Raw genomic sequence first — 16284 nt, 5'->3', positions numbered from 1 at the left:
TGGCTGCTTGGAAGAACCGAAATGGGAGACCAGCCAATCTATTTTTTCAAGTAAATTGCTAACATTAAAACGAAGAAGAAAATACAGAGAAACTGTCCCATTAGCACCAATACCGAAACATCAACATCATAATCTCCAACGGAAGTAAATGCAGACTGACTTATAATTTGCATATCATGTAAAAACCACACTGTAGACTGCAAACTTTCAACACATTCTCCGAAGATCTTCCACCTTATCCACCTTATCCGCCTAAAGGGGAAAAATATACAGAGAAATTGCCCCATCAGCACCAAACCTAAAGATCAGCATCATAAGCACTTAGAAAGGCGAAAATTTATCACAAGCCACTATATTTGCATCAATCCTAGCATCCTGATCATAGAGGGACCCCATTCGTGTATCCAGTATTGCCAGTTGGGACTTCACCCATGGTGGATTGTACCTGCCTTCAACCCACAAAGCTTCTCCAGTATCTTTGTGCTTATAATCCGGATATCTTGGGTTCCTCTGTAAACAGAAGCAAAATTCCATTGATCTTTGAGATGCTTTTGAAGAAAAATCAACAAGAAATTAGTTGGATAATGATAAAATTTCAGATCCGCTTGTAATACTCCAGAGCATTTCTGTTATCATTATTTAGTTGAAAGAACATCTTATCACAAGATTTATAGAAAGAACTATTTGTTGATCCATTATACTTTTTTTTTGTTAGTGTTCATTAGTACTTTTTATTCAGTTATGTAAATTTTTGTGTCAGATTACATCATAAGATGGTGAATGAGACCCTCTTGCATGCAAAGCATAGGTATTATTCTCCTTATAACATCCAAAGGGTGTAAGCACATGCACACCCATAAAGTACCGGATATCTAATCCTCCTTATTGCGAAAATTTATGTGTCATTACCATAAACAGAAGTAAATACATGAACCTTCTTGACCAACGAGCGAGTACCTGGTTCTTCCTATTATCCCACCAATCCACTGGATTAGCAAAGAAGGCTTGCCATAATTCTTCGACAGAACCCACATTACTTGCACGGATAATTTGAGGAAGAGAGGATGCGTTGTACTGGATTGGTGTTACATGTGTAGAAAGAATGGAGAATCGGTAGATCATCTTTTACTACATTGTGATGTAGCAAGAAGGTTGTGGGATGAGATTTTTCGACGGGTCGGTGTGGCTTGGGTAATGCCTAGGAGAGTGGTGGAGCTGATGGGTTGTTGGAGGAAATTGCAGAGCAGTCATCAAGTGGCAGCAGTTTGGAGAATGATTCCGTTGTGTATCATGTGGTGTATTTGGACAGAAAGGAATATGCGATGCTTCGAAGACAAGGAAAGAACAATGATGGAGCTGAAGAATTATTTTCTGCACACTTTATTGCTCTGGTTTTCAGCTATTGTATTAAATGGGGATGATATACATGAATTCCTATCTTTAGTTTAACGCTCTTAGAATGTATCTAGGTGTTCAACTGTATACTTCCATGGGTACTCTCTGGTCATGGAGAAAAGTCTCTCTCTCTAGTTTCTCTCCGTACAGTTTTAGTTTTTTTCCTTCTGTTGGTAGTGATTCATCAATGGCTTTTCCTTCTTGAGGGGATTAGTGTATTCTCTGAATCATTAGGTTTGTATTGTCTGTGGGTTGGTTTAGATGGGGTTGTGCAAGGAGGTATTCATTGATCAGAAGTTGTTTGAGTTTAGAAAGGAGAATGCAAGATGGTGGAGGATTATAGAAAGTAGTCATCGTGGTGTGAAATATATTTCAGTGGATTGGGAAACTCTGGGTTGGCTGGGTTCTATGGTGAAGGAGTGTGCAGTAACATTGGGTACTCAGGAGTTTCTGCGAACTCGTAGAAAAGGGGACACTGTGATAATAGTGAGGAAGGGACGTAACTTTAATGGTAGTTTTATCTCCATCTCAGAATTTGATCGTGATAAGAGGAGAGGATTGCTTGTGATTCCGGAATGAAGGAAGGGGGAGGGATGGAAGAAGCTTGCTGATATTTTAATGGAGATGGCTGATATCCAGATAGTTGCTGCAAAGAAGAACAAAGGTGAGGGAGGTGCTCCATCATCGTGGGCAGGAGGTGCAAGGTCGTACAGTGAGGTGCTGAAGAAGGTACCGTATCGTGCTGCATTAGACGTAGTGTTAGGTGTAACCATCTCTGAGGACGTGTAACGGCATGGTGTAGCAAAAAGCAGATTGGCGGGGCTAAATGAGGAAAGCATTTTGAAGATGTTAGCTGGATTGGAGGAGAAGATCGGCATTGTGTTAGATGAAATAAATTATCTAAAATGCTGCGTTAAAGGTAAGGAGGTGGTGGGCCGAAATGGTGGGCTTGGTATGGGTCTGGGCAGAGCGATGGGCTTGGGCAAGGGTCAGGCATCAGGCCCTGTGAAGGCCTGGAGGGCAGTGGAGACAGTTGGGTCTGGGAAGGTCCTCGGATCTGAGATATCGGACCAGGGACAGCGGGTGGCGCCTATAAGTTCATTACCGACAACCCTGCCGGCACAGAAGCTGCCGACAACCTCGGTCGAACCCTCTAGTGAGACGGAAAAGGAGATCCGACTCGGATCCGAGATTTTGGACCAGGGTCATGTTGCTCTTGTGGGGCCGATAAGTGCATTATTGGCAACCCTGCCGGCACAGAAGTTGCCGACACCCTCGGTCGACCACTCAGGTGAGATGGTAAAGGAGTTCCGACGGGAAGAGATAGAGGAGGGGGAGTTTCTAGCATTAACTTCTGCGTCTGTGGAGAATGGACTATCGGAACTGTGTGTGGTGGACGAAGTCCCAGAAGTGGTGCATGAGCAGTCTGGCTTGAGGGATAGAGAGATGTCTCTTTGCGGTGAGGTGTTTTCGCGGGACAGTGATGTGGTTCAGAGTGGTCTTCCACTTTTGGTGATGAGTAGACCTGATGAGTTATTTTCTGGGGATGATTCTCCTCTTAATAATATGGTTTTAAGTGGTGAAACAAATAAGCTGGATGTTTCGGTGATTCCCAATAACAGTGTTGGGGAAGAGGGGGCTCTTACTCCTTTATATAAACTCCCTCCCAGTGATTATGGGAGTTGTTCGACGAATTGGATCTTTAAAAAGGTAGAGGAGCTACAGAAAATTTTTGGGGTCTCTTTTGGAGGTCATGAGGAACAATTTATGGCCATTCTTGTGGCTATTGAAGCTAGCCGTTCGAAATCAGCTTCAAAACAAGATAGGGAACTTAAACGCTTAACATGCTCCATCAATTATGATGTCAAGGAGGGGAGTAGTGGAAGGGTTAGATCAAAAGGGAGGGGTAAGTTAAGTTTTAATGAAGCCTAAGATCGTTTCTTGGAATGTAAGGGGTCTCAATGATAGGGACAAACGCCTTCGGATCAAAGCGCTATTGAGATTATGGAAGGGAGATGTGATATGCTTGCAAGAAACAAAGTTGGGTTTTATTGATAGAAGTTTTGTGCGTAGTATTTGGGGATGTTCTTATATGAGTTGGTCCTATTTGGCCTCTCAGGGAGCATCAGGTGGAGTATTATTAATGTGGGATAAAAGAATGGTTGAGGCGATTGAGGAGTGTGTTGGAGAGTTTTCGGTTTCGGTGTTATTCAAAAATGTGAGCGATGGGTGGATTTGGGCTTTTGCAGGGTCTTATAGTCCTAACATAGATAGAGATAAACGACGGTTGTGGGAGGAGTTGGCGGGAATACACTATTTATGGGATGTGCCGTGGTGTATGGGGGGTGATTTTAACATTACTCGTTTTCCTAGTGAACGATCGGGACATCATCGACACACTTTGGCCATGGCGGAATTCTCTGAGTTCATCTTTGATATGGATCTTATGGACCTCCCTTTGGTGGGTGGTGAGTATACTTGGTCTAATGGCCGTGCTTGGTCGAAATTGGATCGATTTCTTGTCTCACCGTTATGGGAAGCCCACTATCCAGAAGTTAGTCAGAAAAGGTTAGCTAGAGTCAGCTCAGACCATTTTCCCATCCTCTTAGATTGTGGTGGCATTCAAGGGGGTCGCCGGTATTTCAAGTTTGAGAATATGTGGCTTAAGGTGGACGGGTTTGTAGAGATGGTGAGAACTTGGTGGACTTCGTACCAGTTTAGTGGCACTCCGAGTTTTATTCTTGCAGGTAAGATGAAGGCTCTAAAGCAAGACCTGAAGAAATGGAACTTGGAAGTTTTTGGTCACATTGACAATCAAAAGTCTATTTTGATGGAGGAGTTGTAGGAGTTGGAGGGTAAGGAATTATTGGAAAGGGCTTCGGAGGAGGAGTTATTGAGAAAAGTAACGGTTGTGGCAGAGTTGGAAAGGGTGTTGCTGTTAGAAGAGACTTCATGACGTCAAAAATCCAGAGCCCTCTAGTTGAAAGAGAGTGATAGGTGTACGAAGTTTTTTCACAAAATGGCTAATTCTCATCGACGTAATAATGCGATTGAGTTGTTACATTCAGGTACACAGGTGCTATCTTCTTCGGCTGATCTAGAAAGTCACATTGCACATTATTATGAGACTCTGCTTACCGAACCAGTAACTTGGAGGCCGAAGCTTGATGACTTACCGTTTGAGGCAATTGATCCGCAGCTTGTGAGTGTATTGGAGAGACCTTTTGTGGAAGATGAGATTTTCAAGGTCATATCTGGTATGGCTAAGGACAAAGCGCCGGGTCCGGATGGTTTCTCAATGGGTTTCTTCCAAACTTGTTGGGATGTGGTGAAAGGTGATGTCTTGCGGGTGTTCAGTGAATTTCATGCTTATCAAAAGCTTGAAAAATCACTTAATGCGACTTTTATTGCACTCATTCCAAAGAAATATGGGGCGTCGAATATTGAGGATTTTCGCCCAATAAATTTGATTAGCAGTGTCTATAAGATTATTTCAAAGGTCCTTGCTAATCGGCTTAGTCTAGTGCTGGAAAATATTATTTCCAAGCCTCAAAATGCTTTTATTCATGGGAGATATATACTTGATTCGGTGCTCATTGCAAATGAGTGTTTGGATGCTAGATTGAGGGAGGGAAGTCCAGGTATTCTTTGCAAGCTAGATATGGAGAAGGCTTATGACCATGTGAACTAGGATTTCCTTTTGTATTTATTGAAGAGGTGTGGTTTCGGAGATAGGTGGATTTCTTGGATGCGTTTTTGCATTTCAACGGCCCGGTTTTCAGTGCTAGTTAATGGCACTCCTGCAGGTTTTTTTCATAGTTCGAGGGATTTGCGACAGGGTGATCCATTATCTCCCTTTCTTTTTGTCATAGTTATGGAGGCGTTGAGTAAGATGTTGCAGGCTACTGTTAGTGGGGGTTTTTTATCTGGTTTTTAGGTGGGAAATGGCTCTAGTAGCTCTTGTATCATTTCACATCTTCTTTTTGCAGACGACACTCTGTTGTTTTGTGAAGCGGATAGGAGTCAGGTCCAAACTTTGCGTGCATTATTACTTTGTTTTGAAGCAGTATCAGGGCTTAAGGTGAACCTTGACAAGTCTGAGTTGGTTCCGGTGGGTGTGGTCCCTAATATACGCAATCTAGCAAGTCTTCTGGGTTGCAGGGTGTCCTCGTTCCCAATGAAATATCTGGGTCTTCCGTTAGGTGCTACTTTCAAGAGTAGAGCTATATGGGATGGGGTGGTAGAAAAGATAGAGAAAAGGTTGGCTGGATGGAAAAGGGTGTATCTATCGAAAGGAGGTCGTCTCACTCTTATCAAGAGTACCCTTACAAACCTCCCCACTTATTTTTTATCCCTTTTTCCTATGCCTGCAGGGGTGGTGAATAGAATTGAGAAACTCTTCAAGGCATTTCTATGGGGAGGCTTAGGGGAGGAGAAGAAAGTTCATTTGGTTAATTGGAAGACAGTATGTTCTCCAGTTGAGTATGGGGGGCTGGGTGTGTGTAACTTGAGAACTTTTAATAAAGTGTTGTTGGGGAAATGGCTTTGGAGATATCATATGGAAGAGGGTTCTTTGTGGAGGGAAATAATAGATGCTAAATATGGGGTTGATTGGGGTGGTTGGTGTTCTAAAGAAGTGAGAGGGGGGCATGGAGTGGGGCTATGGAAGTTTATAAGGAAGGGGTGGATTATTTTAGTAAATCATATTCGTTTTGTCGCAGGTGAGGGTGACCGAATCAGTTTTTGGCGGGATGTGTGGTGTGGAGATCATGCATTGGAAAGGGTGTTTCCAGCTTTATATCGTATTGCAGTTAACAAGGACGTTTCTGTGGCGGAAGTGCGATTATTTGCTCATGGTTCGCATCAGTGGAATATTATGTTTAATAGAGATATTCATGATTGGGAATTATCTATGGCTTCAGATTTTTTCAGCTTGTTACATTCTTTAGGGTCTACTATGGCGCAACAAGACAGCTTGAAATGGAGGTTCCAGGATCATAAGAAATTCTCAGTAAAAGCGTATTATAAAATTTTGATTTCACAGGATCACACCTCATTCCCTTGGAGGAACATTTGGAGGTCTCAAGTGCCCTCTAGAGTTGCTTTCTTTGTTTGGAATGCCGCCCTTGGAAAGATCTTAACCACGGATAATTTGAGGAAGAGAGGATGCGTTGTACTGGATTGGTGTTACATGTGTAGAAAGAATGGAGAATCGGTAGATCATCTTTTACTACATTGTGAAGTAGCAAGAGGGTTGTGGGATGAGATTTTTCGACGGGTCGGTGTGGTTTGGGTAATGCCTAGGAGAGTGGTGGAGCTGATGGGTTGTTGGAGGAAATTGCAGGGCAGTCATCAAGTGGTAGCAGTTTGGAGAATGATTCCGTTGTGTATCATGTGGTGTATTTGGACGGAAAGAAATATGCGATGCTTCCAAGACAAGGAAAGAACAATGATGGAGCTGAAGAATTATTTTCTGCACACTTTATTGCTTTGGTTTTCAGCTATTGTATTAAATGGGGATGATATACATGAATTCCTATCTTTAGTTTAACGCTCTTAGAATGTATCTAGGTGTTCAACTGTATACTTCCTGTGTACTAGGTATATGCCTATTTCATTCACATCAATAAAGTTTATATCTTATTTATCAAAAAAAAAATATTTCCATGCTTTTTACCTACAAAAATAGAGGTAACAATTAACAGGAGCATTCAAACAGCAAGAAACTCTTCTCAATCGAGAATCTGTCTCACCTGCCGTCATGGAATTAGAGTCATGATTATACAAAGGCATGGATGAGAGAGGCTCCTTTCAACAAAATTAAGTTGTTGAACAATTACCTGCAAAAAGGCTAAAACAATCATAATTGCAGGGGGCAAACAAACTATACATAGGGAATCGCCTCTGCTTTCAACTATATCTGCGACCAGCCGGCCCGAGACATATATTTGGTAGCCCTTCTCCACATGCTGAAAAGAAATATGCGCTAGCTCATCCCAAAATGTCAAATTTATCCTGAATTACATAACTGTCATTCTCAAGAAAGATAATGGTTTAGCACTGAGCTACTGACACAGCATTCACGTATATGTGAATTTGCTAAGACTTAACCTGATTAATGGGAGGGAATCAGCTGAAAACAAAAAAATATACATAGCCCGGTCAAACGCACAAACAAGACTAAAATTTATAACGGTGGTTTTCTGACTTGAGTTGCTGGTCTCTCTGTCTTTTCAAAACCATATTATCATCCAAATGTCATCAGCACTGAACTAATACATTCTCAACAATCAACATTCATTGCCCCAGATACATCACTGGCTCGTTTCCTTCTCCCAATCCTCTTCCTCTTTAGTCACCAATCTAGTTTTATGTCCTTCCATCCCCCAAGTGTTAACTCTCAACCTTTGTCTTTGCTCTTTCCCCAAGAAAGACATCAAGTGGAATTCATAAAATTAAATAAAATACAAAAATTAAATTCATTGTCCATATAGGCAAATACAACTCAAACCCAAAAAAGCTTACACACAAACACCAATTCTCAACCGCCACCCCACGTTAAGCACCCAACACTCAATTTATTTCCCCACTTAATATTTTAAAAAATATATATATATAATTACATTTAAAAACCAAAAAAGTCACAAAATTTACAATGGAAACATCAAACCCTTGCAACAAAACAACTTAATCGTATCCGAACAGAGAAGAGGATGATAAGTATTACCAGGAGCTGAGGGAGGCGGACTTCTTGACGGCGAGGCGCGTCCAGGCGAGGGCTTTGCCAGAGGGTAAGTGTTTGATCTCGACGGGGGTGCCGACAATGCCGATGAAGTTCACCGTGTTGCTGAGCTCCTTACTCCACGGGATCCCCGTGGGCTTCGGATACGCCACCTGGGTGTTGTTGCTGTACTGCTGCTGGTCCTTGTGATCCACCTTTGATCTCAACTGCAAGCACCGATTTGTCGAAGATGGTGGGGCCAGAGATGGGATTCTCAGGTTTGGGAATGGGATTTTGGGTATTATACAGACAAAGTTCCTCGTTGTTCTCGTCGTAGATAATGAAGATGGTTGTAATCGTAACGTACTAAAGTCCGTTTCAATGCCATTAGGTAAACTGAGAGACTCTTATCCATCTTTGTGGGAGATTCTCTCTTCTTTCTTTTATCTCTATGTTCTCTGAAAGACTGTCTGCGCGCCAAAGTGCGGAAGCGTAGAAATGGAGGGTTCTGCGAGTGTGGTTTTAGATCCTTATAAAAGCAATTTGTAAAGATATGCAGAGAATCTCCAAAATAAATAATTTACAAATTAATATGGAAAACGTTAAATATATTTAAGAAAAATTTATTAAAAAAAATTAATTCAAAATTTAAATTTGTAAAAATATAAATAGTACTACTTAATTAATATAATTTGGTATGATACGATAAATTATAAAATTTATTTTACATTAAAATATATCAACATATCATATCATATCATATCATGTTATCAATTTATAAATTTACTTTTAGGAAATCTAAGACTTCTCATTCATAAATGTTTTTCATAAAAAATATTGGTTACAATTTTAATAGAACCACCTCCTTTTCCAATGCACCAAAATCCCATGATAATTAATAAGTATAAAATTTTCTAAATTGAGACCTAAATGAATCTGTGCTATCTCGAACAGCAACTATATGTGTGTGTATGAACTGCATTCAAATTCAAGACTCTTTTTGGGTACCAAGATCCCCACCAACTGATATATCAGTTTTTATAACATTGAGCAACGTTTTTATTTCAAAGTAAATGCAATGAAGATGTCCTCAATTTATTTCCGCAACTTTGCTTGTAGGACGAACTCGAACTCAAGTATTTTAAGTCAAGCCGAACCCGTCTTCGAGTTTGGCAAGGCAAAGATCGACTCGGTTTGATTATAGCCATAACATCTTTACAAGAAATGATGATATTTTAGGCCACCACAAGCCCGTTGTCTAAATCAGACAATGGATGGGCTTAGACTAGCATTCAGCAAAGCATTTGGGTTTATGTTGTAAATTTGTAATCAAGAAAGGATATAACAACAGTGCTGTCCTTTCCATGTCCCCTCAAAAAACCCGTCAAATGGTTCTGAAAAATACTAACACAGCTATTAAATTGGCCTTTCTTAATAGGATATTAATTTATTTTATTCAATTGATTTCATTCTGTCCGCGAAGCTCTTCAATAATTTAATTTTAAATTTTTCTTATAAATCAATTCTTAACGTATCACATATATAAAAAAATATACATTATAATTCCACATTTTATCATTATTTTCTATATTTGGCATTGAATAAGGTACGATTTAGATAGTGAGATGAGATAAGATAAGATGATTTTAGATGAGTTAAATAAAATATTATTATAATATTATTTTTTAATATTTTATTATTTAAAATTTGAAAAAGTTGAATTATTTATTATATTTTATATAAAAATTTAAAAAAATTGTAATAATAAGATTAATTGAAATGGTTTTTAAGGTTATATTTGGATGTTGAAGTGAGTTGAGTTGAGTTGAGATGATAAAATATTATTATAATATTATTTTTTAATATTATTATTATTTTAAGATTTGAAAAAGTTAAATTGTTTATTATATTTTATATTAAAATTTGAAAAAATTATAATGATGAATTAAGATAAATTAAGATAGATTGATGATCTAAACGAAGCCTAAACTTAAGATCTCAAGTACAGAACCTTTTTGTGGAAGCCCGAAGGACAGAGACAGCAAGAAAGGATTGTGCAACTATATGAGGTTACATGAGATGCAGCAGTTGCAATTGTTGTTTTCCCCTTTTAACTTTTGTTTTTCCTTAGGCATCTGTCACGAGGGGTCTTCTTCAACGAGAGGAGCAAAAAGTTGTGAGACCACAGGAAAAATAATGCATAAAGTATTCTTCATAAAACTATTTACATGATTGATTGAGAAGCCATGGAATCTTTACCTAATTATAAGACTAGTGACTGCCGTAAATTTTCCAAAATACCAATATTTTGTAATAAATACCGTGTATTTTGTTATACATTTGTTCTTAACAAAAACTTCTTTAAACTGCCTCACTTTTTTCTTTTTTCTTTTTGTTTTTTCCACCTAACTGTGAAGGCTCCGTCCAGATAGTAAAAATATTTCATCTCATCTCATCATTATAATTTTTTTAAATTTTAATATAATATATAATAAATAATTCAAATTTTTTAAATTTCAAAATAATAATAAATAATATTTTATTTAACTTTCATCTCAACTCACCTCACTAACCAAACGACACTAAAAAGGATTTTATCACTTTTATCATCTAAAAAGTTGAAATGAGTTGATGAGTTGAGATAAATTACGAATAGTAGTGAAATAGATTGTAAATAGTAATAAGATTTATAAGTTAAAATTGATGAATAGTAATAAATAATAGTAAGATAAATTGAGATGAATTACGAATACAAACCGAGATACAAAAATCTTATGCAGAAATATCTATACACTGACTTGACTAAATGTGATCTAATCAAATATACTTTATAATAAAATTAACTTTACAATCATCATATTAAATTAAGTCAGTATGTAGTAGTCTATCTGGCATAATTCTATGCCGACCAAGAATTTCTTAAAGAAAAAAAAAAAAAAAAAAAAAAAAAAGAGCGAAAGTGCGCGAAACACGTTAAATGCAATTCAGCGCTTCAAATGAGTTAATAGATATACAAATTGAAACACACTCTACCACTCTTGGAAGGTCCCACAAGCACTACCCATAAATGAGAGCCCCACTACAAAAGTGCTTCCATCATTTTCCACCATCCCCACCATTGATACAGAAAAAAAGAAAAAAGAAAAAAGAAAAAGAAGCATATCAAGTGAGCTTTTGACGATTCTTCGCCTTTACTTGGAAGCTGGCAAGACTTTTAAGGGCCTGCTTGCATTTTTTAGGGCATTGAAATCAAGCCCTGTTTTGACAAAAGTTAAAAGAAGGATGGGGGGGACAAAGCAAGAACCATGGCATCTGACTTTGATTGCAATTTGAACCGAGTGAGCAACTAAATTTGTGGGGGGTTGAAAATGACAAATAAGGGGTGGGACCAAGGAGCATATAATGAGTTTCCGATGGGACCATGGAGGGAGGGAAGTGTTTTCCTTCATGAGGTCTATGGAGGGAGATTGCTTTCTGGCTTGACAATACTAGAGGCGTCTGATGGCTGTGTCTGGTAAATGGCCGATGCCAATGAGATAGGCATGATGCAGAGAGCCTTCGATTGAAGGAATTGCATGGCGGCCCCGACATTTTCTTCCATGAGCTTAGCCACCTGACGTTCGGTGCCATCGTTAGACCACTTCTCCCACGCTGGTTGGTTTCTTCCACCATCGCTGCCTTCTTCCTAAAATACAAAGAGAAGTAGCATAGTGACTAAAGACATGAGAAAGATAAAAAAGAAATATAGCAAATACTACATAATATTCATTTTATAACCTCAACTGATGATAGTGGAATATCTGTTACAAGTGGTGCCACTGCACCAGCTCCGCCCAATCTACTCATGCTCAAAACCTGTAAAGTGAAATGAACAGAAAATTAATAAAAGAAATAGAACCAAATTATATGATCACAAACAGCCAATTGCTTGGACACCCCTTTTCAACTACTGGGGGACACACTACTCTATTAACAAAATTGACCCAAAGGCCAATATCAATCATGCAATGCTTTCATTATAGACATATTGGGCTGTTCAAATTCACTCTTTGAAGCGTATGCAAATTTCTTGGGAGGTCTGTTGCAACTATAAAATCAATCTTCCAAGGAAATTTCGTTTTTGGGGTAGAGTCCAACTAATAACATAATATAATGCCCATTGATACTTTAGGACGTCACCATCACTAGGACCCAATATAATTAAGGGTTAGCTACACAGCCATTTAAGATAAATGGAATTTGCAAGGAGAAGAGATTACTTCACCTTTACTTGAAGCCTCAGGAACTTCACATAATCCACAATCTCATCAAGCATGGCAGCTCTATCCGTCTACAGAAACAATATACATCACTAGGTAAGCAAAGAAAGAATCCAACGCTACAATTGATGAAACAAGTGTCACATGACTACTGACTTTCCAAAGAAGTCTTGACTCTTCTACATGGATATCCGATGCCTTTTCCCCAACTTTTGTTTTTTAATATGTAAGTCACGCAAATGTAAGTGCCGTGTCTTAAATTCACAAGTTCAGTACGCCCTTTTATTTGTTTTGCCCCGGGTTGGGGGTGAGCAATTGTAAAACTAACTTTTTATCTAATCCAAAATAAGAAAAGAGACGAGGAAGCATGAAAATTGTACCGAACTAAAGTAACACACCAGCTAGACAAATAAAGACGATCTTCAAAATTTGTATCATTCCTTTCCTCCAAACTAAAGTAACATTGGATTTTTAAGTAGATGAAGATTTCTTATTGATTTCGTACTCTGCAAAATAAATATCATCAAAGACTTCATGCTACAAGACATGCGCATCTCACTGGCAAACAGTTACGTTTTATGGCTAAAAAGGTAGCATACCATGATTAAGATGGGGCAGAAAATCTTTCACTGGTTAGAACATAAGTTTAAAGCTTTCCTCTCTTTTCAGCTAGTTAACCAATTTACAATTAAATTGGCTTCTCTTTTGTGAAAAAAAAAGTGAAACTCATCCACAGCATTGTCATGCGTACACAAAACATACAGTAGTTTACAAAAAGGGGGGGGGGGGGGGGGGGGGGGGGGATTAAAGAACATGGAAATACTAAAAAGAAAAGGACATAAAAACGTTCTTTGCCCTGCAAAGGCCTCTTATGCGTACATTGACTTCTCTAGACTGGACCGCCAATTAATAATCAATTGTCCCGTTCCTTTTTTTTTTTTTCAATTTCAGTCGCAGCAATAATCTTGGCTCATTGCCTTTATAGTCTCTCTCTTATTAGATTTTAGAAGCTTGAGAACAAATTGCCTTCTTTTCCAAATGGATGGAATTTCAACATGGGTGATAACCGTTAAAAGCAGAATGCTTCTTTCTAAAAGATAAAGGCAAACACATGCTTCAGTCTTTTACTTAAATTGACATAAAAAAGAAAGCCACTGACCTTGTTGACGCTAGGAACCAGTTCCTGCAATGCCCTGATTCTTTCTGCTATTCTTTCTCTCCGCAACTGTACAAAAAAGGTAAAATCAATACCGATTTGATTGACAATAACAACAGGGGAAAAGATAGATAATCCAGAATCCAGGCAATTGACCCAAATTAAATAATTAAATTATCATAATTAGCAGCATGGTGTGTGTTCTTATAAGTTTCCAAATGTTTGATGTTCTCGTGCATGATTGATATGAATATCAAGCTTACCCGCTCAGCTATGCTGTGTGGATCTGTGGCCTGACCTCGTCTAGCCCGTACCCTTGGGCGCATTGCTGGTGGATGTGGTGCTGCAGCAACAGTAGTAGGCATTGGTTGGCCATGGAAAACCTGCAAACGGATCTCAAATGAATCACCACAGGCAACGCTTGTAAGAGAAAAACAGGATCTTAAAAAACTTAAGGTCAAACCAATTTTGGTCTGTCCCATGGCCGAACTGGAAAATACTCATTCTGATCATTTTCTCTGCCTCTGGAGGCTAGATATTTCTCTTTTTAAAACATTTTTGTTGGATACTCCTCAAAATCAGATCGCATAGAAAAACAGGCCGGTCACTCGAAACTCTACCTAACACCTTATGAAGAAGCCACAAAGTAGTTGGCAAACCTCGTCAATATGGTCTTACTTTTACGAGGAAAGTACTAATTTCCACTCTTGATTGCTACTTCTTAGTGTATTTAATTACTTTTCCAGTAGCATCGATCCATATCGTACAAATCCCTTCATTAACCACTAATGAATATTCCATAGCCATTATGTTTCACATGCCTCAATATTTCAGACCCCTTTTTGTTCTGTTTTTTTTTTTAACCTCCCCCATTTCTTTTCGATACAAAACTAACAGAAACCCCCACGTTCCCCCTAGTTTTTTTTTCCCACTTGTCCAATAAAATCTTGAATTCCACACGGCTTCTACAAACCGGCCCCTATATGTTTCCCAATGTCCTTATCTTCGTGTTGTCTCCTCAGCTACTAATCAAAATAGAAATAACTGAATTTCATATCATTTATCCTCACTAGTTCTCCTCCTACTCTCTGACTAACACTCTATCACTCTACTAAAAGACTGACTCAGAAAGAAGAAAACAGGAGACCAAGAAACTGATCCTTCTACCTATCAAAAAAAAGAAACTGATCCTTTTGATTGCTGAGCAAATTTCGATATTATTTCCAAAATTGTTAGCCTGCGACTTCAAGGACAACCATTCAGCTGAGCTTAGTTTAGACTATTGACCTTTCAAATTCCGGTACTTTCTGCCTTCCCACCCGACAAGAAAAGTGAAAAGTATCTTACATTTTTCATAGAAGAAGCTCTACCATCAACGAGGTCATCGCGAAATCTTTTGCTACTCCCAGAGGCCTCCTCGGGCTTCAGAAACCCTCCCTTTCCCTGCTCCAAGCTCAGCCCTAACGGAAATACCTGCCCGTGAAACCCTCCGGAGCCGTCGCCAGAGCTGAGCTGAAGCATCATAGGCGGATGACCGCCGGAGGACAATCCAGTGTCCGGTACAGGCAAGCCTCCGGGGTCGGCAGAACCAAAGGTCGGGATGCCGAGAATTTGGTCGAGGAAGTCATCGTTAGTGGTGGCCTCGGCGGATGGGTGGTTATTCGCCATGAACTAGCTAGACTGACGGACTGAGGTGGAGACTTGGCCGACTCGAGGTGAGTCGTGTTGGCGAGTTCAGAGTCCCGAAGAGCATCTACGCCATTATACAGAGAGAGAGAGAGAGAGAGAGGAAACGAAAAGCAGAGGGTGGCTTTATCCTGCTTAAAAATACAATCCTTTATCTAAAAAGGCCTCCACCTCTGTAAAATTACATTTATAAAGCTGATTTTTTCATCTCATTATTATAAATTTTTTAAATTTTTATATAAAATAAAATAAATAATTTAATTTTTTCACATTCTAAAATAAAAATAATAATAAAAATAATATATATTTTAACAATATTTTATTTAATTTTTAATTTTAATTTCAATCAAAATTATAATTTTTTCACTCTTAATTTAGATCAGATTATTTATAATATATATATTTATATATAGACTATTAAAAAACGATACCGATATTGAAATATCTCGTTTTAATGTCTTGATCAAAATGGTTATTAAAATAGTATTCAAAATATTGATCTCAATTCATCTTATCTATAAAAATAAATGAGATAATTTAAAAATTAAATGTTTAAATATTAACTTAATTTAAAATTAGAAAGAGGGCCTAAAGCGTAAAGAATCAATAATATTGGATTTGGGTCCATCTGTTTTTTTTTTTTTTTTTTTTTTGGATGGGTCAATCTGTTTATTTTGATTGGATATTAAGGTATGTGATGATAAGTTGGGTTATGTATATTTTTTACGGTAATCTATTTCGCAGAGCCACGTTTTGTAAGATGAGATTGTAGTACGAAATATCGATCCAGAAAAGGTACTTCTACTTATAATCCGGTGTAAAAAATACGTATTTATATCGACGTGGCAAGATTTAATCTGTGAAATATTTAAATTTTAATTTTTTTTTAACAAATCAAATTTATCATGTCTATAATTTGGAGAATCTGTCTTATGTACCAATTTAAATATAGAATTTTTGGTCAAGAGCATGATAGCACATATAATTCGATTCTCTAAATTGAAAATCTGGATTGAGAACTCCATCCCCTTTTATTAAAAAAAAAAAAATAGAATTTTTTAATGAAA

General features: G+C 38.2%; 2 protein-coding genes and 1 long non-coding RNA gene across 5 annotated transcripts; 1 reads left to right on the top strand and 2 right to left on the bottom strand.

Annotated features, from left to right (window-relative positions):
• Positions 1 to 39: 39 nt before the first annotated feature.
• On the bottom strand, positions 40 to 8641 carry LOC121249188 (protein OSB1, mitochondrial-like). 3 transcript variants are annotated; one of them, XM_041147909.1, is made up of 6 exons: positions 8123 to 8641; positions 7299 to 7423; positions 7149 to 7246; positions 7053 to 7072; positions 958 to 1044; positions 40 to 510 (listed from the first exon to the last, which is right to left on the bottom strand). In XM_041147909.1, the coding sequence occupies exons 3-6, from the start codon at positions 7186 to 7188 to the stop codon at positions 322 to 324; spliced, it is 336 nt and encodes a 111-aa protein (XP_041003843.1). In that variant the 5' UTR covers positions 7189 to 7246; positions 7299 to 7423; positions 8123 to 8641; the 3' UTR covers positions 40 to 321. The 3 variants fall into 3 exon arrangements, with proteins under 3 accessions (XP_041003843.1, XP_041003842.1, XP_041003844.1); XM_041147908.1 differs by having other exon boundaries at positions 7299 to 7410; XM_041147910.1 differs by having other exon boundaries at positions 7299 to 7364.
• LOC121249190 lies at positions 1183 to 7038 on the top strand. The gene is made up of 2 exons (XR_005937610.1): positions 1183 to 1469; positions 6967 to 7038. It is a non-coding gene; the product is annotated as an uncharacterized LOC121249190 (long non-coding RNA).
• A 2448-nt stretch (positions 8642 to 11089) lies between the features above and the next one.
• LOC121250275 (transcription factor UNE12-like) lies at positions 11090 to 15338 on the bottom strand. The gene is made up of 6 exons (XM_041149349.1): positions 14879 to 15338; positions 13795 to 13914; positions 13535 to 13600; positions 12381 to 12446; positions 11894 to 11971; positions 11090 to 11801 (listed from the first exon to the last, which is right to left on the bottom strand). Exons 1-6 carry the CDS (start codon positions 15197 to 15199, stop codon positions 11571 to 11573), a joined length of 882 nt encoding a protein of 293 aa, XP_041005283.1. The 5' UTR covers positions 15200 to 15338; the 3' UTR covers positions 11090 to 11570.
• Between the last annotated feature and the right edge of the window lie 946 nt (positions 15339 to 16284).

Source organism: Juglans microcarpa x Juglans regia, chromosome 2D, assembly GCF_004785595.1.
Source record: "Juglans microcarpa x Juglans regia isolate MS1-56 chromosome 2D, Jm3101_v1.0, whole genome shotgun sequence".
NCBI classification, from domain to species: Eukaryota; Viridiplantae; Streptophyta; class Magnoliopsida; order Fagales; family Juglandaceae; genus Juglans; species Juglans microcarpa x Juglans regia.
This window is presented reverse-complemented; position numbering and strand designations above follow the sequence as displayed.

What these genes read in the sequence shown, in the direction of transcription:
- LOC121249188 (XM_041147909.1), bottom strand. Translation starts at nt 7,188, where the DNA reads ATGCCTTTGTATAATCATGACTCTAATTCCATGACGGCAG. An exon ending in CTCTAATTCCATGACGGCAG is followed by an intron (nt 7,073 to 7,148) that starts GTGAGACAGATT and finishes CTATTTTTGTAG; the next exon opens with GTAAAAAGCATGGAAATATT. An exon ending in GGGATAATAGGAAGAACCAG is followed by an intron (nt 511 to 957) that starts GTACTCGCTCGT and finishes TTCTGTTTACAG; the next exon opens with AGGAACCCAAGATATCCGGA.
- LOC121250275 (XM_041149349.1), bottom strand. Translation starts at nt 15,199, where the DNA reads ATGGCGAATAACCACCCATCCGCCGAGGCCACCACTAACGATGACTTC. An exon ending in CACACAGCATAGCTGAGCGG is followed by an intron (nt 13,601 to 13,794) that starts GTAAGCTTGATA and finishes TTTTTTGTACAG; the next exon opens with TTGCGGAGAGAAAGAATAGC. An exon ending in TTCCACTATCATCAGTTGAG is followed by an intron (nt 11,802 to 11,893) that starts GTTATAAAATGA and finishes TTTGTATTTTAG; the next exon opens with GAAGAAGGCAGCGATGGTGG.